The sequence below is a fragment of the Pimephales promelas genome, chromosome 14, assembly GCF_988280905.1.
Source record: "Pimephales promelas chromosome 14, fPimPro1.hap1.1, whole genome shotgun sequence".
NCBI lineage: Eukaryota > Metazoa > Chordata > Actinopteri > Cypriniformes > Leuciscidae > Pimephales > Pimephales promelas.
In genome coordinates, this window is record NC_142782.1 from 20,529,740 (window position 1) to 20,551,766 (window position 22,027).

General features: G+C 37.5%; 2 protein-coding genes across 3 annotated transcripts; both read right to left on the bottom strand.

Moving 5' to 3' along the window:
- Nucleotides 1-9,299: 9,299 nt before the first annotated feature.
- On the bottom strand, nucleotides 9,300-11,085 carry tcf15 (transcription factor 15). The gene is made up of 2 exons (XM_039679344.2): nucleotides 10,201-11,085; nucleotides 9,300-9,651 (listed from the first exon to the last, which is right to left on the bottom strand). The coding sequence occupies exons 1-2, from the start codon at nucleotides 10,681-10,683 to the stop codon at nucleotides 9,586-9,588; spliced, it is 549 nt and encodes a 182-aa protein (XP_039535278.2). The 5' UTR covers nucleotides 10,684-11,085; the 3' UTR covers nucleotides 9,300-9,585.
- A 7,521-nt stretch (nucleotides 11,086-18,606) lies between these two features.
- srxn1 (sulfiredoxin 1 homolog (S. cerevisiae)) lies at nucleotides 18,607-20,872 on the bottom strand. 2 transcript variants are annotated; one of them, XM_089119562.1, is made up of 3 exons: nucleotides 20,599-20,872; nucleotides 20,279-20,510; nucleotides 18,607-18,891 (listed from the first exon to the last, which is right to left on the bottom strand). In XM_089119562.1, exons 1-2 carry the CDS (start codon nucleotides 20,827-20,829, stop codon nucleotides 20,301-20,303), a joined length of 441 nt encoding a protein of 146 aa, XP_088975688.1. In that variant the 5' UTR covers nucleotides 20,830-20,872; the 3' UTR covers nucleotides 18,607-18,891; nucleotides 20,279-20,300. The 2 variants fall into 2 exon arrangements, with proteins under 2 accessions (XP_088975688.1, XP_039535266.2); XM_039679332.2 differs by having other exon boundaries at nucleotides 18,607-20,510; nucleotides 20,599-20,871.
- Between the last annotated feature and the right edge of the window lie 1,155 nt (nucleotides 20,873-22,027).

A 22,027-nucleotide genomic window follows, 5' to 3' on the forward strand; every position in this document is an offset into this window, starting at 1 on the left:
GTCTCATGTAGCCTATGCCTCAATTCTGCCCTCTAGTGCTGCTACTGTGACACGATGACAAAAAAAAAAAAAAAAAAGATTTTACGTTACAGGGATAGTTCACTTTGAAATTAATTTTTGATATGTTTTAGCTTACCTCAAAGGCAACCAAGATGTAGGTGTCTTTGTTTCCACAGTATTTTCAACTTTGATATTTTTTGGTCAAACTGTTGTTGTCTGTCAGTCATATAGGCTAATGCAGGTTTAGGGGGTCCACGGGTTCACCACAAAGAGCATGCACAAAAAATTCCAAATTAAACATGATTTAATGACTCGTAAATGTAAGTAGACATTGATGGCCTAAGACAGAAATGAGCGATTTGTGTGAGAAGTGTAACCACAGCCATGTCCAAATCTGTGCATGCTCTTTGAGGTGAAGGCAGGGTGGAATCCCTAAACATGCATTATATGACTGATGGACAACAACAGTGTGACTGAAAAATATCAAAATTGAAAATAGTGGAAACAAAGACACCTCTTGGATGCCCTTGTAGGCTAAGCTAAAACATATCAAAATTATTTTCAAACTATCCCTTTATCCCTTTAAACGCAATATAAAAGAAAAAGATAATTGACTAGAACCAAATATTTGACTTTCATGCCGTGCAAATTTAGCCATTTCATCACTGACTTAAGTAATCATCTTTTTCTGTTAAGTTCATAATGCTTTCCTGTACTAAAACACGTTTATAGCCTACTTTATTTACTTGTAATAAAGATGTATAGAAAAACAGTACCTTCTCATTATGTAAGATGTATAGAAAACAGTATACCTTCTCTGTCATGATGTTTTAAACCCATTGCATATTTTTAGCATTATCACAGTCAGCCCCTGAAAGTTCTTGTTCAAACCAACAATAATTGGTTTTCACTAGTGAGAACTGAATTGATCCCATCATGGCAGATTTGACATGTTTGTCGAATTAAATTCTGTTACGTAAATGTGAAGATAATGGAAAGACTGACAGTTTAGAAACTGCCTCGTAGATAAAGAGCTCAGCAAAGTGGAAAAAAATTAGTGTTTTTCAGAGCATTTTTTCACAGTTTCATGCTTCATTTGGAAAAAACAACTTTAAATTGGGTTCAGTCGGTGGTGCACTTTGCACAATGGAACATTACAGTCATCATTATGTTGTTGACTAATTTTGAAACTATTTGAATGTAGTATTTAATAAAGACATTCAGCTTTTACAAGTTTGATCATGCAGACTGACATTAGCTAGCCACCTGCTCCTGTGGAAGTTATGACTTCTTCTCCTGTATCTCTCTCAGTTTCTCTCTCCTGCTCTTTTGAAGTCTTTGTTTTCCTTTGAGTCTCATTTGCAGCCACAAATGGCTGGATCACAGAGCTGTAAAGCTGCTCTTGCCTTGCAATAAATAAGCTGTCTGTGAAAGTGGTTGACGCTGGACTTGCTTTTCCTCAGTCCGGAACTCATCCCTCTCCTCTCTTTGGACGCAAGAGACCCTTCTGCTCGTGACTGACCGTTCGACATGCTTTCTCTTCCATCCTGTTGTTCTTCATGTTGGGGATCCCCTATACTTTTCTCCTTTTCCTCCCTCCTTCATACTATCCTTCTCGCCAGCTCCTTTTCTTGTTGACAGGATAGTGAGGGCTCAGGATATTAATAGGAGCCTGTATGAAAGGGAAGAGGAAGACAGCGAGAGAGGGTTGTGATTACGCCATCTGAATTAAACAATGCCTGTGTACACCTCAAGACGGACACAATGAATGAGAGGACAGCAGGGGGAAGTGAAAAAGGAGGAGATCTATACAAAGATTTCTCATATAAATATAAAGTGTGTCTTCTCTAACCCTAAGTTCTGGTCATCTGTTTGATAGCATCTACAATGGGCTATATGCACGCATAAATTCCGCATTTGACGTAAGGATGCTCGTCCATTTCCGGTTGTGGAGATTAAAGCGGAGGAAAACCGAGGAAAACGGGATTATGGCAGAGTCTTCAAAATTCCTCCAGTCTTTGAAATGAAACGTACATGCGTTTAGATGTAATTTTATATATAGTTATATTTATTTAATATAATTTTAAAAAGAAGCATAAACACAACGAGGGGTGTTTGTTTTATCTGTTTTTGTGACTAACGTTTCTTTAGTATAACCATGGAGTATAAAATTCAATATAAATTCTCGGTATTGCATTGGACTCTACGATCGGCGGAAGTTATCGAGCATCCCTAATGCTTCACCGGAAATACCGCCGTGCAACCCATTGTGTGTGAATTTACAGTTTATTCTTGGCTATAGACCCATTCTTTCACGGTATTTACCGTATAGTTCAGCCCATTCTCTGACCATGCTTCAATATCTGACGCTTTAGGCACCCTTTAGCGTCAGTTAGATGACGCCCTAGGATCGCGTGTAACCGTTGAAACCTACCCGCTTCATCTAACTGACGCTTTTCCTTTAGCGTCAGTTTTATGACGCCGTAGGATCGTGTCATAAAGCGTCGAATAGTGAAGCATGGTCAAACGGTGACGCCTTGGGGTGAGAATGCTAAAAATACATGCAGAAACTACAATCTTTTAGATGCCACAGACCCCCAAATCATTCTCATTTGACCCCAAATTTTTTACGACATGCTCTTTTCAGACTCTTTTCATACATTTTTTCTCATATGGAAGTAGGCACATTCGGAAGCACCGCACAGTGTATCTTTGAAATAGGGCTAGGAAGTGATTGTAATACATGCAGTTATCATCGAGCTACAGAGGGTTTTTGCATTGTCGATCAAAATACTTCATTTGGTTAAAGTAACAGTATGCAAATTGTTTCCAGTTAAGTGTGCCATATGCATCAGACGTTCAGCCAGCGGTCCATGGCCATGCCTTTTTATTTTGTTGTTGCTTTTCATATTTTGTTATCACTTCGGTTACTTGTTTTGTAGTGTATAAAATTATGACAGCAGCAGCTCATTCTAAAAAATGACCATAACAACCACTGCTCACCACAACAGCACTGAAAACACTTCAGATTTCCAGTATAATTATGTACAATACTACATAATTACAAATTATGCTCAGCTTTAAAAGTGCATCATGCTCAGATTTTGTCCACATAGTGACTGTTCAGCTCCTCTGGCACTTTTTTTACTTTCATAGTTTGCTGTGACAGACAGTTATCTTGTTTCCACTGACTTCACTTAAAAATGTGAAAAAAGAAAATAAATTACTTTTAAATTTGGTGCAGGCCTGTTTTACAAGATCCTCTTTGTGTATAGAATTTAACATCTGGACAACGGAGATGATAACTATTAACATGCAGTGCTTTGAGTGCCGAGAAAAGCACTATATCAATGTAACGAATTATTATTTGACACGAGTGTATTAATGTGTCATTTTGTATAGCCTACACGAGTGGAAAGGCGACTGACTTAATTAAATAAGAATTAATCAAAAATAAACTGCATAAAGCTGTAAATGAGTTATATCTGTTTGCTGGTACAGTAATGTGTTTGTAGTCATGGAAACAATGGTTTATAATTTAGTTTGACTATTGGTGTATCTGTGTCGGGTGTGTGTGTGTTTTGTGCGATCGGCAGCAACTCCCTGGGGTTGTTAGCAGCCACAGCTGTGTGTGTGTGTGTGTGTGTGTGTGTGTGTCTGTAAAGGCCTATGTTTCTGTCAGTGAGCTTGTTCGGAGCACTTTTTCTGGCGTCTGATTGAGGATTTCCTCTAGATGATCGTTACCTCTGAACACACAGAAACACACACATACACACATATAGAGGAACGCCCCAAATGTTCCATCAATACACAACAGACTCTCAAAGCCTCCACAGCTGGGAGATTTTCCCATGTGAAAACACAGTAAAAAAATGCACTTGTGAGACATAATGAACACAATGAAAATACAGTATTTTAGTTAAGTATAGGCTAACAACTGCAAACTCCTATATCAGATATTAAAGGCTTTAATACAGTACAAACAAAAAGAGATGCGACAGAGATTTTTCTTTTAATTGATTTTGAAATACATGACTACGGTTTTAGTTTTTGCTGATATCAGATGTTACGAGTCTTATTTTGGCATGGATACGTCACGCTGGACTCTCTTTCTCTCTTTGTGTGTGTGTGTGTGTGTGTGAGAGAGAGAGAGAGAGAGAGAGAGAGAGAGAGAGAGAGAGAGAGTGAGAGAGAGTGTGTGTGTGTATGAGTGTGTGAGCAGCCTCCCTCCACTGAGCTGTTGGGCGAGAGCTGCCTCCACTGACCCAGTTTTGTCATGGTCCTTATTAAAAATACTTTGATGATGCTTGATAGTGATGATGATAATGATGATGATGATGGTCTGTCTCCCACTGCACCCCTCCTGCTGTGTGGGTGTCTTATTGTTTGATTGTTTTCTTTCGGTAGCAACACTAGCACGATACTAAAACTGACCCCTGCACGGTTAATGTCTGGGAGGGTCACATCTTCTGCTCGACGGCATTCCGCGCTGATAGCTCTGGAGCGTTTACATTGTCCAACAATTCCCAACTCAGGGAATTCCGCTTCCAGACTCCTGAATGTCAATGTGTGAGAGAGAGAGGGAGACTGAGAATGTGAGTTAGCAAGTATGTGTATTAATGATACTTCCTCCTTCTTCCTTCTCAAAACTTGAGAATTAAAATATGTTGTAAATGTTTGAGTTTATCATTTTAACTTAGAAGCAATAGAAGCACACAGAAGAGAGTGAAATATACTGTTCCTAAAATTAAACTTTAAGTATGTATACTTACAGAAAAGTATATTTCTGAAAAGTAGTCTGATGTTTACTTTCTAATTTTTGTTTAAATATACTAGTACACTTGAATAAGTTTGTTTTTGTAAGGGCTTGGTTTGTGTTCATGTCTTCTTACAGTCTTTCCACTACACAAATTCCCTCCACTTTACCCATCTCTTCTCCCTCTCGTTTTCCCCATTCTACTCTTGCTCTCTCATTTTCTTAAACTCGCTCCTCTTCTCCCCTCATCCCCACCTGTTCCACTACTCTCCCTCTCATACACCCATGCCTCAACTCTCTCCACCACCTTCCATACTTACGCCTCTTTCGTTTATCCTCCTTATGCTTATTCTTCTTTTTTCTTAATATTATTTGTATAACATTGTTTTGTTTGTTACTTAAAAACAGTTTTTATAGTTATAGAGCAATTGTGATGTACCATTTAGAAAGTGTCCTGCGATGTGTATATTATTACGTAATCCAGCATTTACCAGTTTGGGGCCAACTTAAATCATTGTGCATCTGAGAATATGATGAATTACAGAATTTTTGTTTGTGTTTGGAAAAATGGTACCATGCTCCAAAAGTTTTTGATATATTAAAGATATATAAAAATTTTGTAAACTTGTGTGCACTGTTGCGTGGTGTGAACACATGAGAATTTTGTACACAATGTTTCGGAAAATTTTATGGACACGATTTATAATTTCTTTGAAATAAATGAAAACTTACAATCTGTTTAGGACAATTACAAGATACATGTTCAGATCACTGTGTTGTAGATGCCTACAGCATTCAAAATGAAAAATGTTTGTAGGCATCTCAAGTCATTTTTTTGTATAAGCTGTATTTTTATTGTATTTTAAAATAATTTATAGTTTTTCTCAATCGGTTTGAGACATTTCTCCAAACTCAGATCACTTAATTGTTTTGAGAGCAGTGATCTGAGTTTGGAGAAATGTCTCAAATCAATTGAGAAAAACTATAAATTATTTTAAAATACAATAAAAATACAGCTTGTGCAAAAAAAAAAAAGACTTGAGATGCCTATACAAACATTTTTCATTTTGCAATCACATAATTTTAATGTATTTTATATTGCTTAAGCTCAAAAATGATTCTTAAAAAAGGAAAAGTTGAATTAAAATGCTTAAATTCATGAAGAAAAACAAACATTTGTATTATTATTTGTCAAAAAAGATAAGCAGTTGTGTTTTAAAATATTATCACAGTAATATTTGAAAAAATGTTTCTGCCAAATCAATGTCAGTGTGGTGTAACCAACATGCAGTAATCTATTTTTTTTTTCATATTGCAAAAAAATAAATAAATAAAGGCTAGCAATATATATATATATATATATATATATATATATATATATATATATATAGTAAAAAAAAATTACATTTGTATTATCAAAATATTTATGAATCAAAATTGTTTTTATTTTATCCTTTTTTACCCGTCTTTTGTCATATGTATGTGGTTCTTTTTTTTCCCCTGTGAACTCAAATCCATTATTTTACTTTTTACCCTTGTTGCATTTAGAAGGGTCCCAAAGCAGAACTGGTCAGAAACACATCATGTTTTTATTTCAGTATATTGATATAATTACCATGGAGGTCAGAGTTCTCTTTGTTGGCCGGATACAGTCCTGTCAGTGAATTATGGTGTCTGGGAATCATCCATCTCCTGGGCTGGTGGAGCTGAGCATGCATTGAGGTGTGTGTGTGTGTGAGAGAGAGAGAGGGGGGGGGCATGGTGAGACAGTCACGGTATGGACATGCATGTTTTGCTTTCCTGTGTGCCCGTGACAACTTCCTGCAAAACAGAAACCTTGGGGAGCCATCTCACATCGGACATATGAGCCAAAAATGCAAACACCGGAAAGGACAATTCTTCTCCATTCATGAATGGTAATGGAGTTTACATGAACCCACAAGCAGAGAGTCTTCCTCAAGTCTTCCTCAACCACTGACCTGTCTGCTCTAAGCCTGTCAAACCTGTGTGTATGTGTGTGTGTGTGTGTGTGTGTGTGTGTGTGTGTGTGTGTGTGTGTGTGTGTGTGTGTGTGTGTGTGTGTGTGTGTGTGTGTGTGTGTGTGTGTGTGTGTGTGTGTGTGTGTGTGTGTGTGTGTGTGTGTGTGTCCTTATACTGGATGTGTACTCTGTGTTCCTGCCAAAATACATAAGAGAGAGTTTCCTTCTGGGACAAGTGTCACTAGGCAACCACTCAGTCATTAGTAAATTAGTGTCAAGGTTTGGGGTCTGACAGGAAAGAGGTTGTCGGGTTTTGATATGGAATGATATGTTTTTGTTCTGAAATGTTTCTAAGCCAAATGAAAGACCCAAAAGAAACCAAACCAAATCTTCAGATATCAAAGTTAATGCTATAGAATCTGCTGATGAAATCACAGCAGAGAGAGTAAGATTAGACTGCAGTACATACGGCTGGGAGACATCAGTCACACGTTTGACACTGCGGATCTGCATCTTATGAGGGGAATTCAGACTGAACCAGCTGCCAAAACACTGAAGTACCATCACTGCACACTGCTGAACTGATTCAATTATCATAAAACATATACAGTGGGGTTCAACAGTCTGAGTGCACTTGAGAAAATGTGTCTCTAATTTAATATAAATCTAACAAATTCATTTAGAATTTCAGAATTCATTAGTATTAGCGGGATAGTTGTCACACTTTTAACTCTATACATTTTTGTATATGAACCTTATTGTCTTGCCTACAAAAAAGTTCCACTAATTGCCCTAGATCCACTGTATTGCCCACATTTAAGTTTTTGAAAACCGTATTTCTCCAGATTTCTGTTGCAGCTGTGTTCAGTCTTGGTAATTTAAGTGTGGGTTAACATTTATATTTTGTTACTTTTTGGTTTTAATGCTTAAAATGTAATGCAAGTTCCCAGTTTTACAGACAAGGCTTAAGTCACAGACTACAATGCATTGTTGAGTTGAGTTATTTTAACTAAAATCAACTTGTACTGACAATAAGATGTAAAATCTTAGTCATTTATGACAATCTTATTGTCACTTATGGCACATTTATAAAATGTCCTAATTGAACTATGTTATTAGGTTTATTTCTCTTATAGAAGCTGTAGGGAAGTGGGTGCCATTTTTGTAGTATTCTGTTTTTCTCCTGTTTTGTGGCCAGTTAATACCTACATTTCTGTTGTTAATTTATTTTTAATAATTTAGGTTTTACTCTCAAGGCAGAACTCTTTTTTGTTTGTTATTTTGGTCTTGCTCTCTTCTCAAGCTATAACGCTTATTTAAGTTATTTTAAATAACTTGTTTCTGTGTTACAGGTTGTAAATAATAATATTAAATGTGATCTGCTTAAAACCCTATACTCGTATGGGACGAAACACTGTGAAACACTGTTTACATTATACAGTGACCTTCACTATTGATCAGGATAAAAATATTTAAAACCTGCAAAACGCTGAATGTGTAATGTCATTGCTGTTCTTCTTTTTTTCTTTTTTCTTTTTTTTTCAAATCCAAAATTCAATCTGGACCATCATCAAAAAAAAAAAAAAAATGCATGTGTAGCATTAGCTCTGGTGGAATGAATGTCTCTATCTTCGGTCTGATGGAACAACAGCTTTAAAACTAGACCAGTAGAGTAGAGATCAGACACAACATATTTGCTGTCTCTTGGGTTATTTCTCATCCAGTTCACCCAAGGTTAGTCTTTTTCTATTAACTGCATAAAGTTCACAGAATCGGGTTATTATCAATTGTACTGATCTATTTTTGACCCAGTCTACTTGTATGTACAGTAACCTTCATCCAAGAGCTTGGATGCTTAATCCTCGCCCAGACCTTCGACCCTGCTTTCTCTTTATCAATTCCCCCTCTTACACTTTCTCTTGCTCTATATTACCCCCACCCCACTTTCCAAGTTGACCCTCATGGTGATTTATGCAGCTCACAGATGCACAGCTGCAGCAGGTCCCCATGCTGACCGAAGGGTAGTATTTACCGTGACTAATACATCCCAGATCTCCAAAACACATGGAGACAGAATGAGAGATATGTATTAAAGAATTAAAAAAGCATTTCGTTTCGACATGTCCTTCACAAAAGTTACATACTAAACCATTACAAATGAGATTTTGTCTGAATTTGAATTAATGTTTTAGTTTCTGTTTGATTTGATGCCCTGCCTAAATCTCTGAGCCCATGACTGTTCTTCGCATCTTTTGGTTGTATTTTTTTTTTTTCAGGACATGTTTGGATTTTTAACCCTGAATGAGGCCAGAAAACATAGCCCAGAAAAGTCAACTAGTCACTATAAATGCTCTATAACAGATGATTCATCCACACTATGACATAGAAATCATGTCATTAAAATCTTAAAACTCCCACTGAGCTGATTTTTGTGCTATAAATTTATGAAAACTTAATGGAGCATATTCTATTGGTCAACAGATTTATTGGAGAAATTCAACCCAAACCATTAAGTGCTTCTTTCTTCTTGTGCCATCCACGCATAACTGACAGAGGACATTTGAATTTTGAAAAAAATATATTTAATTTTCACCCTGGTGTTCTCACAATTTGTGTATAAAATGTATAAATTCTCTTTTTAAAAAAGAAAACGAAAAGGGAAAATATATTTTATGCACTGCATTTTAAATGTTCGTATATCTCTGTACAAAACACACACAGAAAAAGTACAAATACAAAAACCAACGCTTGTTTGAATGGCGAGTCTTCCGAAAATCTCCGTCGCGAGGAATCTCGCTCACCTCTCGCGCTCCCTGAGTGGCGGTTTCATCTCACGCGCTGCTACCGCTGCTACCGGCGTGTCACGCGCAATGAAGTGATTCCCCGCATGCGAACGCAGTCAGTCCCGTCCTTTATCTGCAAAACCACACATAGACAAAACAAAAAGTTATATAAATGTCAGGTCAAACAAATATATCATCTAGGCCGCATCCTTCTGATATTTTTGCCAATTCTGTTCTGTCATTTTCTCACTATTGGTTTACATTTAAAGTAGTAGCCATATTGCCATATTGGGAAATTTATTTTTTATAGGGAACTTAAATGATTTTAAACTTTATACTTTAACACTTTTTATTATCTTCTGGCACCAACATGAGACCAAAAGTATGCTATTATCAAGATCACACACAAGTAAAAAAAAAATTAATAAAGGCTTAATTTAGCCTATTTTAGAGTAGCCTACATTGTTTCATTCTTAAAATTTCTCTTTGATTTTATTGCGTTACATTTCTAGGGTCCTTCACACTTCCTGAGGTGCGTATATCCGCACATCCTATAGGCTATTTGCCGTCCATAAATATTTATTATAAAGATAAATGCTTATTATTATTACACTTTTCAGACCGTATCAGTAATTGAATGCATTCTCTCACAGCAGGGTCATACATCTGAATGGTCTCTTACCCCTTTTCTCTGGCTGCTGAGGCAGAAAGTACATATGGTGCGCGGCTGCTTTCCTCCGCTGTCGCCCTGCGCGCTGTACACCGCGCTCACGCACGGCTGCGCGTCCTCTCCTCCATCCCCTATCAGGAGCACATTGGCCAGATGTGAGATGTAACTGGAGGCTAAGCGCAGAGTCTCAATCTTTGACAGCTTTCTGTCTACCGGCTCGGTGGGAATAAGAGTCCGTAACGCCGTGAAAGCCGTGTTGACGCTCTGCGTCCTGTCGCGTTCCCGCGCGTTCGCTGCGTTCCGTTGCTTTACTATAACCACGCCGCTCGTGGACTTGAGTGTCATCCGCCGCCGCTTCTCCGCATTGGGACAGCAACCGTAGCTCTGCTCCGAGCTGCCGTCGCTCTCGCTGCGGTTTTCCTCATCCTCGGACATCATGGCAACATCCGAGTACGCTAGATGAGTCGCTATGGGCCGAAGCATGGCAAATGCCATTACTAAAAAAGGTTTGGACAAGAACTCGATGAAACCGAGAGGGAATTATCCGAAGTATCCAAAAGGAAATGATGGCTTGTTGTCAAGCTCTAGCCACGCAAACACTGCATCGCCAAACCCTGATGTGTGTTTCTCTGATGTACTTTCAGCAGTTGATCGATCTCATAACATGTTAAAAGATCCTCTTGATGTGCGCCCTTACAGTCATTCCATGCGCGAGCAGCTAAAGCAGGAGAAGTGCGCGCGGTCTTTTATAGGGAGGAGCGGTCAGTCATATGCAAATAAACAAAGCTATGGTCTCTCACACACTCACTAAATCATATTTGAGCACAAAGTATATATTTTTAATTGCTGATATTAAATACATTAAAATGAATACATTAAAAGGACAAAGAAAAACATAATGCATTCCCATAAAATAGGCTTACCAAACGGCATGTTTTTGGACAGATAGGCTATGCTATTACCATGGTATACTAGGAAGAACCTTGGAGCACCATATAAACACCATGAAATAAAATTCGGAAACACTTTATTTTACCGTACAAAAGCCTAATTACACTGGAACAAAGACACCTTAAAATCATGTGTGTAACCCGAATTACAGTAGCCTGTTGCCATATTTTGTCTGTAGCCTACATCATGGTATTTTGCCACAGTAAAAGGCAAAGGGTTTTTTTGTTTCGATTTATTTGTAGCCTAAATATAATTATAATCTCCAATTTATAGGCCTATTTATAATATTAAGTGTAATTAATGTAATTAAGTTTATTCATCGTCTTTCTATTGTTGTTGGTATACAGTTCTGTTTCATGCATTATCCTTGTTTCTTGTTTTTTCCCCTGTATCAGTTTAACATCACTTACAATCTTACAAACTTATTGTGTAGGCTTATTTGTATTTTGTGTCTAGATAGGCCAACTGTAAAATAAAATAAACCTCAATTAAACTTCAATTAAAACAAAATTGAAAACCTCTGTTTAATTGCTCCCCTAAGAGTTTAAACAATTATTAGCTTATGGCAACATGGCATTACAAAGTCTAAAACGGGTTTATTTAACCCGTTTTAGACTTTGCATTTAATTATTAGTTATAATTTTATTATGGAAAGAGATCGAGAAAATAGACTTTTAAGAGCTCGTGGAGTAATATGAACCTTCACTGGGGGAAAAAACAGAAGCTGCACCTGCAAGTATGGCTAACTCATGGCCGGTGATTATCCTCTGAATTTACTGCTTTTATTGCGAGGCCATTTGACAGAGAGGCGTTTAAAACAACAGTGAGCCTATAACGAAAAGTGCAACAAACAACATGGCAAACGCACTACACTATAGTGCTAATGCTGCAAAAATCAACATGTTTATTTACACAATCACTTGTCATCGTAGCCTAATTAACCTATTAAGAAGTTGAAAAACAAATTTTTTTAAAAAGTCATAGGCCTATTCATCCGCGAATCGAGTTTTTTTTTAAGTCAACCCGAAATGGAGAGTAGGACTACATTTGCTTTAAAATAGGCTATACTCCTTTTTTAAATTTGCACTCAAAATCATATTAGACTACTGTTTTCGTTAAGTGAGAGTTTTAGACCCGCTGCGGTTTGTTTTTATTCAGTGGCTCAAAGATCACGAGGCCATGATAAAGAACAGTAGGGGTCTCTCTCTCTCTCTCTCTCTCTCTCTCTCTCTCTCTCTCTCTCTCTCTCTCTCTCTCTCTCTCTCTATATATATATATATATCTATATATATATATATATACTGCATATATATATATATATATATATATATATATATATATATATATATATATATATACTGCATATATATATATATATATATATATATATATATATATATATATATATATATATATATACTGCATATATATACTGTATAATTTTTATCAAGCTTGTATATTTAAGTTCAGTAATTTTACTTAAATGGCAATGAAGATCACCTATTAATTGTCATTTAAGTGAAATTATTGAACCTAAATAGATACAAGCTTGATAAAAATTATCATTCTAGAAGAACATTTCAAATGGCACATACTGTTGGGTTGTTTCAACCCAACTTTGAGTCAAATGGACAAACCCAGCCATTAGGTTAAATTATTCAATTTTTAACCCGACATTTGGGATTGTCCATATTTGGCCCAAAGTTGGGTTAAAACAACCCAGCATTTTTTAGATTGTATATATATAGCCCACACACACACAGTAGCTATACACACATATTATATAAACAAACTTTTGTTAGATGCAATTAACTGCAATTAATCGATTTGACCGCTAGTTCACACATGACATTTAGTTCTTCACAATCATTTAAGTTTTCACTTTCCTACCTGTCATAATTCGCGACTAGCCTTGTCATATAAGAATAACATGTCTCACTGCTTCACATTCATGCTCTGACTGCATTACTGTTTCAGTGCAAAGGAATGCTAGACCTTAAATCATCCATATGGGCTTATGTGACCAAACTCACTAACCTGTGACCTCTAATCTTTGACCTGAGGTTATGTGCCCGAGCAATGTGACCATTCTCATTTGGTCCAATAATCGCTCTGTTGCATTATGCATAATTAACAGTGCTTTATTTAAACAACAACATTTTATGTAAATTAATTCATTATTTGGGCCTTTTGACTGGGATTTTGAACTGGAACTCTGCGTTTTGACAGCGTAACGACAGCTAAAGCACAGTCTCTAGCTCTAACTAACAGGTTCTAGCTCTAACATGTCCTCAGCAAGATAACAAGTAAAATGAAATTCACATAATTATGTGTGTCGGTCTTTCAACTGTTTGGTTTGTGGCCGAGGGGCAGAAGTTCTGCTTCTGTAGGGGCTGAGCTCATGCAGAGATGGTTTGTTTATAGCCAGAAGCGGGTGTTGGGTAAATAAACATGAGGCAGATGTTAAGAATGATCTAAGAAAGAGAGAGTGAGACAGTGGCAAATGGCTTCCAGACCCTTTTTCTCTGTCTCATTTATTTTCTCTGTGCTTCCATGGTCCGTAATATGTCACTTGGAGCACCTTTCACAAACATGCCAGTGTCACTTTAACCCGGGACTTTCTGTCCCCTCAGCTGCACCAACAACCCCCTCCCACCATCTACGACACTTACGACATTTTCAAAACACCTGCACGCTGTTTTTACAAGCCCAGGGGGCAATAATCAATACAGCTCTGCCGATCAATCATTGAAAAAAAGAATTGGTGTAGAAACAATATCTTCTCGGAAATTGCTATATTTCACAATTTTAAAGAAACAGAAAGTAACACGTTTAATAAAATTATTTTGAAGAATAAAAACTGAAAGTGTGCTTTCTAAAACATACTCCAGTAATCTTTGCTTTATTAAAAAAAATAAAAAAATAAAAAAAAAACACAATATAAATGTTCCAATCACCAATTCCAATTGGTGGAAAAGTTCCAGTTACAATCACCAAACAAATTAATAGTATTCTGTTTTTAGAAATAAATTGTATTGAAGGTAAATAGTATTAAAAAAATAATTTTAAAGAATTTTTAGATCGTATAATTTCATTAACATAAATTTTAACACGTCCCCAATTCTTTGCTATGTTATGTATTTATCATGCAATGGCAGATTCAATGTTCTCATGAGTTGGACGGAATGAGTAAGTGAGGTAAGACTGCAGCTGAACACACAGATTTTCAAGACCAACAACATTATGTCATGAGAAACCAACAGTCTTGCTTAGGAAGGAGTGAGAGACTGGTTAGGCTGTATAGGGTTCATGCATTTGAGTGAGAAGAGCAGGTGTGTGTGTGTGTGTGTGTGTGTTGGGAAGTGGGGGTTGACTAACTCCTCCTTCATAATACAACCATAATCTTTAGCATTTAAAGGAATATTTCAGGTTTAATAACAACAGCATTTGGATAATGTGTATTACCACACACACAAAAAAAAAAAAATATATATATACACTTGTTCCCTTTAAAATAAATTGCAAAAAATTGAGATTACAATGACGCCCTATAATTGGGCCAATTTTTTGAGGATTTAAAAATAGACATTTTAATCTTATAATTTTAGATATTTCACAAATTCTGTCAATTGAGCTTATTTAACCCCTGTAATAATATTCCTTTGATAAGCTGCTGTCATAGAGAAACACACATTTGAACTTGTGAATTCCAGCTCTATATAGGGTCAGTGTCTGATGACTCATATTGTGGCCACATGTGATGGAGGTGTGTGTGTGTGATAGATAGAGAGAGGGAGAAAGAGAGAGAGAGAGGAAAATGTGTTTTAAGGATAGCTAATTCTTCCCAGTATTTGCAAGTCTAATGTCAGTCCATCCAGAGGGGATGAGAAGTCCATTATTCATTTGCATGTAACTCTGCAAATATGCTGAAACGGTTTGGTAATTTTCCCTGTGTGAGTGTGCAAGTATCTGTCATTATTTTGTCATCACATAACCCTCCTGGACTACAGCGTCAGCAGGGGATTCGTACAGCGCACAGAGCCACAGTGTGAAATCAGACGCTATTCAGGGAAATGTTGACTGACCCCTGCAGGTAAGGGTCAATGGTAGGATCCTGCCAAAAGCTGTACAGGAAAAGGAAGTCTATTCATGTCCTATTGCTCCATAACTCTTGGACTCTGACATACAAAACAAGACCATACAGCAGGAGCACCAACACACACTTAATGAACACTTTAAATTAAGTTTTTAAGTCATTTGAAGAAAAAGTGACACGTGAAGGCCAAGTAGGGTAACCTACACTCACAATTTGTCCTCTGCATCCTTGACCCGGCAACCTTCGTGTGACCAGTCTGAGTCTCTAACCATTATCTTATTACAGAATAAAGCAAGTCTATTTCAACGTCCTGTTTTCAAAGGCTTTACTATTTATCATACATCATTTGTTTGTAAATTATTCCTGCGTAAATTGTTACATTCAATTTAACAAAAAAATGATGTAAGATAATGTTTATGAACGACACATTGTGCACGTCGTTTATGAATAAAATTCAAATTAACACGATAAAAAATAAAACAAATCTATTTTCTACATAATTGATCTTATTGTGAACAATTCAACTATGCATGTGTTTCATTAAAAAGTTTTTTTTTAATTAAAATGTCAATTTCTAATCAAATAGGTAATGTGCATTACATAAATATGACAAGTTCTACAAAATATCATTCACACTCATGATCTTACGCTCAAGAACAAGAGGAGGGAAGGTCGACTTCCAGGTCAAAGCCTGTGTCTTGTCCCCTTCTGATCCTCAGACAGAATGGATTTGTCTTGGAGAGATGATTTCTCACGCCTGTCAAAAGCAGAGCAGAATTACATCGGTACAATGACAGGTGCCTGAGGTTGAAATATTCATGAGACTTTCAAACATCAGTATACTTACAATGATGTTACAAATGATGTAAGTGAAACCTTACCTTGAGTACCTGAACCATTCTTCTCCCACTATCTGTCATTCTTCATCTTTCTCCTCCTTGTTAGGATGAAAAATCTTTGGGAAGTAAGAGACAATCTTACAGCTTCCTTTATTTCCCAAAAAACAGCAGGTGCAGCCCACGCTTCCCAAATTGGGTGTGTGTCGTCTCTCTTTCTTTGTGCCTCCTCAATCAGGGGTTAATGCGTGTCAGGACATTAAGGATACATTTTTTCCAGACTGTGAGGAAGCCACAGGAAGTCTTCTCACACGCGACCATTCTTTTGCCAGAAATTTACAGTCGGTCAGGTTTGTTCCGCCGAGGCCCGGGGCCCCCTCTTCACTTCCTGAGGGGCCCCAAAGGGAGGCCAAGATCAGGGCCGGGACCCCAGGGACTCGTATATCGCCAATGGATAAACTCTGTTATCTACCAGCAGAGATCTACAGGGTAGTAATCGCCAATCACAGGCCTGTGTACCTTCCTCCACGATCAAAGGATGCGACTGTAAATACATGATTCCTGCAATCTGTTGATCTTCAGCTGAACGCTGTTGCTATAAAGATCCCAAGGTAACACAATATCTCTTAAAGGGATAGGTCACACAAAAATGAAATATTATGTACTGACCCTCACGTCGAACCTCTATGACATTTTTTTTTTTTTACTTCAGAACACAAAATAAAATATTTTTAAATTAGTTTGTCAAAAGAGTTCTGAGGGTGATGTATTTTTGTAGGCCAAAACCTAGAAACGAGTTAGCATTCTTGCAATTCTGGTTCCATCATCCTGAAGTCATGGGTTTTTGGTTAAATGCCACAAATAAGGTCTATGGTAGACATGAGGTCAAGATATTTTCACGTTTTAGTTTTAGTGAAACGAAAAGGCTGCTAAATGGGACTAGAGAGCCTGACATTAAACACCATCAGCTAAACAGGAAAACTCATCTACTCACTGATCCGCTTTTACAGCATCATTGTGCTTATAATCATGCTCTTCTAAACTTTTATACCTCAAACACAGGATAAGTGTTTTTTAAACAAAGACTGAAAGAGTTGTTGGAAGCTTAGGGATGTGACATAGAAGCCTACGTTTAGCTTTTTACTAATACCGATTGCATTTAGGCCTCAATATTCATGAAAGTTGTGTTCATTTGGGAAGATTATCATGATGAACAAAACTTGTAAGGCCGTGTGCCCACCAAAGCGTTTTTAGCCAGCTGAAAACGCAAGACGCTCTGCTGAAGAGCCTGTGCTTTGGGCACTTGAGAGCGTTTTGGCAGCGAAGCGTTTTTTCCGTTGAGACATTTCATTGCTATGATACAGAATATTCACAGCAGAGTTTACTTGTAACTGATTTCGCAGATAATTTGTATCATACTAAAAATGTATTTTTCACCCATTTTGTTCGGTTAGCTCTGCTGGTTGATGTCGTTGTAGAATGTTGTGACAGTTGGTCAGTGTGGTTTGGTCCCGCCCCTCCTCCACTGTGATTGGACGGCTGGGTAAGAAGTGACAGTGATGAGCGCTGCGTTTTATCCAAAGTTTTCAACTCACGTGACCAGTAAAAAACGCTGGGCGCTCGGCGCTTCAGCATGAAAAAAGCGTTCAGCGCCTCGTTACGCTCATGGCGTTTAAAAAACGCGGCGCTCCCATTGAAAACATACGGCAGGTGCGTGGAAAAACACTTTGGTGGACACACGGCCTTATGCTCATGGCGTTTAAAAAACGCGGCGCTCCCATTGAAAACATACTCCAGGCGCGTGGAAAAACGCTTTGGTGGACACACGACCTAAAATTCATAAAATTCTGTTTATGAGCTTATTTTCTGCTATAATCCAACAGCCAATGGAAAATTCCTATTGGGTTTTGGCTGAGGGAACCAGAGTCATGCTAACTTCCGGGTTAGTCATACGCCATTACTGCATCACTCTATGCCAATGTTTATTTATTTATTTATTTCAGGTTTATTTAACAGGGACAATGCACACTAATGGTATGATTAAATGTACAGTGTGCAAGAATTAGCCAATAGACTACATCTGATTTTGATATGTCACACCTAAAAAAAAACATAAAAAAAAAAGGTAAAAAAAAAAAAAAACATTGACTATCAGTGTGTGGACCAAATGTTTTTTCCAATATAGGAAGGTCAGGCAATTTTGGAGCGGCTAGCAATAGCAAGCTAGATTTAAAGCATTAGATCCCACCCTCCTTTCAGAGCACTGTCAAAGCCACACCTCCAAAACAAATAAACGCCTACAGCCGGAGCAGATTCAGCAAAGTGTCATGAGAGACAGCATTAAATAACCTCATGTCTCAAAGAACATACAATATTAGGATGTAACATACTATTACTATACTATTAGGATGTAACATACTATTAACATACTATTAGGATGTAAAGGGTTTCAACCAGAATAACAAAAAGTGTTAATAAAAAAAATTGCCTACCCTACCTTTAAGGAGATTTACATATGCAAAACATTGAAGCTGCTGACATTTGCAAAGCAATTTTATTATAAAGCCATTCCACATAAACTGTTGCAAAATTCAGAAACACAATCAAATTTGTCATTTTTATTATATTATTGACTGAGCCACCTGCAATTTTTCCTGTCAGAGATTCTCGGGTTCAAAAGCTTCAGTCATTGTTGTTGTAGGGTCTAAGAGGCCTTTTGCTATGGATATTAGGCCAAGGTCAAGGGTCAAAAGGAAATGAAATGCCATTTCAAGGAAAAAAATCTGAGGTGCCTGTCCTCTGATCTTCTCCAGACAACAGCTGAAAGTAGAAATGATTGAGACAAGGTTTTTTTTGTCAGACTAGCAGTTCCACTATATGTACTTTCCAATAGTCTAACTGTGAGCTTCAATCCATCTATATATAGCAGTGTAATAAAACAGAGCTGCTGCATTCATTCTTTTCCTTCACTCCAGCCTGCAGAGGAGAAGAATGCTGGCCAGTTCTCATGACACATGACCCCCAACATGTCCTGCCATTATAGATGAGCTTCAGACGTTCAGAGAACGTCCTACAATTCTCATGCCCTTCCACTGGCATATAAAAAAATCAATACAAAAAGAGGTGAAGAAATGTAGTGCATCTAAAAATACACTAAGTGCATAGTTTGGCGTTGTTATATTAAAATCAGCGTGTAAAATTGAAAGCAGAACAGTAAAAAAAAAAGTAAATAGCGAAATTCTTATGACTCTGTGCCAGACAATCATCTGACATCAGAGTCCACCCATGAGACTCAATCTCAAAGCTTGCGGTCCAGAGCACAGACATACTGTAACCAAGTCCAATGGTCACCAGACAGGCACATGCCAGTGGTCATCTTTTGGACGGTCATGGTGTGGTTTGGCATAGGAATGTCAATGGAACAAAATGAAAACAATCATCAAAGGTCAAATAAGCCTAAGCATCAAATGGAAGCATACAATACAAATCTGCATTTTATTTTAACCAATTAAAAGCATTAATGCAATTAGAAAAGAATAAACTCTCTCACTTTATTTTTCTAATAAGATATGTAGCTATTTTTTAATAAAGTTAAATAGCATTTAGGTTGCTCTACAAACTGATTTTGTATGGGAAGCCCAGCTCTAATCAATCAGTGTTATAATGCTGCCACCTGATGGTCAGGCAAAGAACTAACAAATGAACCTGTTTAGTCATCATGACTTGAATAATACACACTCTAAAAAAAAAGGGTTCTTCAGCGGTTCTTTGCGGTGGTCATGGTGCTATATAGCACCACTACCATTTAAAGAACCAGTTTGGTTCTTCAGTGGTTTTCTGGGGTGGTTAAGGTGCTTTATTGCACCTCTTATGGTTCTACATATAGCACCATTTGATAAAGATAAGTACTTACAAGTGGTTCCCCTATGATTACAAGCCAATGAACCACTTTTAGTGCTATACAGCACCATTTTTGTTTAGAGTGCAGTGACCACCAAGAATAAGGATGTTGGGCAAAAGAAAAATAAATATGGCATATGCCATTTGTTTTGGATCATTCAAAACTTATAGCTCATTCAAAAGAATGAAACACCTTTAGAGATATAACTTGAAAAGAAGCTGACACATCAAACATCCACATTTCAGTCAGCGTTATAGAAAACACAATCATTCAGATGGCTGTAAGTGTCAATGCAGGTTAGCCAACCTCAGGTCTCTGTTCTCCCGTGTCACAGTAGATTCGGGGTGGATGCTCCCAGGTAAGTGCGCAGGTCTGAGGTGTTAGATTTGATGATCTTGGCAGGTATGTATCTCATCTTTAATCTCTGATAGGCAGCAAATCGATGACAGCCTCCAAAAGAATAGTAATAATTGCCCCCCTTTTCTCCAGTGATCCAAAGCACGTCTATGGGAGGCACAACGGAGATATCCGAGCCCTCCTAGAATATCACCACATTACATCATCACTGCGACCTTATATAATGTCACAAACTGATTAAACATAATTTAACATTAAATTCTTCTAACCTTTATGCTGGTCATGAGGCTTTGGACCTTCTGCTCGTCTAAAACAGGCGGAATGGGTCGTATGATTACGTCCATTGGGATGTTATGGACGTCCTGGATGTTGTCTGAATGGATAGAACGGTTTTCGATGGGTAAACTGCCCATGTTTTGCCTGAAAATCGTAAATGGATTCACACTTGAGGCATCGATGTGCTTCCGGAAAACACCGCTCAGAGTTTCAATTCGAAACATCACCAGAAAAAGTTTGACCACACGGGCGGCAGGGAAGTACTTAGTCTGCGCATGCGCGAGTAATCTTTCCTTCTCATAATCTCTTCCTGTCTGTTTTTCACACTGTTAAAAAAAAAAAAATTCAAGATTTGTTATCACAACACATTTTCTTTTGTCAAATCAACTTTATAATAATTTATTTAGTTCAGATAACATATAATTTTGAGTTTCTGATGGTTAAATTAATCTCCTTCATTGTATTAACTCACTTTTTCCAGTTCAATGAACTTAAAATTGAAGGCAACCAGGTTACTTACTTTTTTAAGTTAAACCATCAATATTTTTTTACAGTGTACCATCAATAAAAATCTTCATGATAGATTTCCTTGGGGTGCCATTTTCCTGTTTATCTCTGCGATACAGCAGGCAGCTGTTGACAAGGGCAAGATCTGTGAAGTGCATCTGTCCACTTCTTCGTCCACACAGACATTTGGTATAGCTCATCTTCTGACATGTCAACACCTCCCATCTCTCAGTTGTACTCACACACAATGTCATGTCACAGTCACATACCTTTTTCCCTTCTTGGACCACCTGGCAAGTGTCTTCTGGCTGCTCTGAGTGAACAGTGGAGAGCATCACAACTGGCTTGTTGTCGTACCACTTGACCACGCATAGTTTCCCATCTGCCCTGGTTACTGTGGAGACAGCACCTCTCCCTTGGTCTTTCAGGGTTTTGTCATCGGGTAACTTATTTGTTTGACTCGGCCCTTCATCACTGAACCAGTGAGATAAATATCATTTCATGTTCTGCAGTGAGAACCATCTTTTTTTATATGCCATGTTTCAGGCTGTTTACATTTAGGCTATACACTGATGTTTACATTTTCAAATAAACTATGAAAATTTGGACTGTTAGCCTACTGTTACAGTTTGCACTTTAGCTTTTTTATTAGCCATGTTTCAGGCTGTGTACATAGGCTATACATTCTGGTGTTTACATTTTCAAATAAAATGTGAAAATGTGTCAAATAATTTTTTTTACCAATGGAGTCTATTTGTGTCAAACAGTAAGATAGACCCACTGTAGGCCTATACTCGTATGAGGACATTCATTTGAGAGAACTACTTACTAAAGTTGTGATAGACCCACTGTCTTCACATTATGCAAAACCTACTTCCTGTACAAATTTTTTTTTTTAGTTATTATACTTATTAG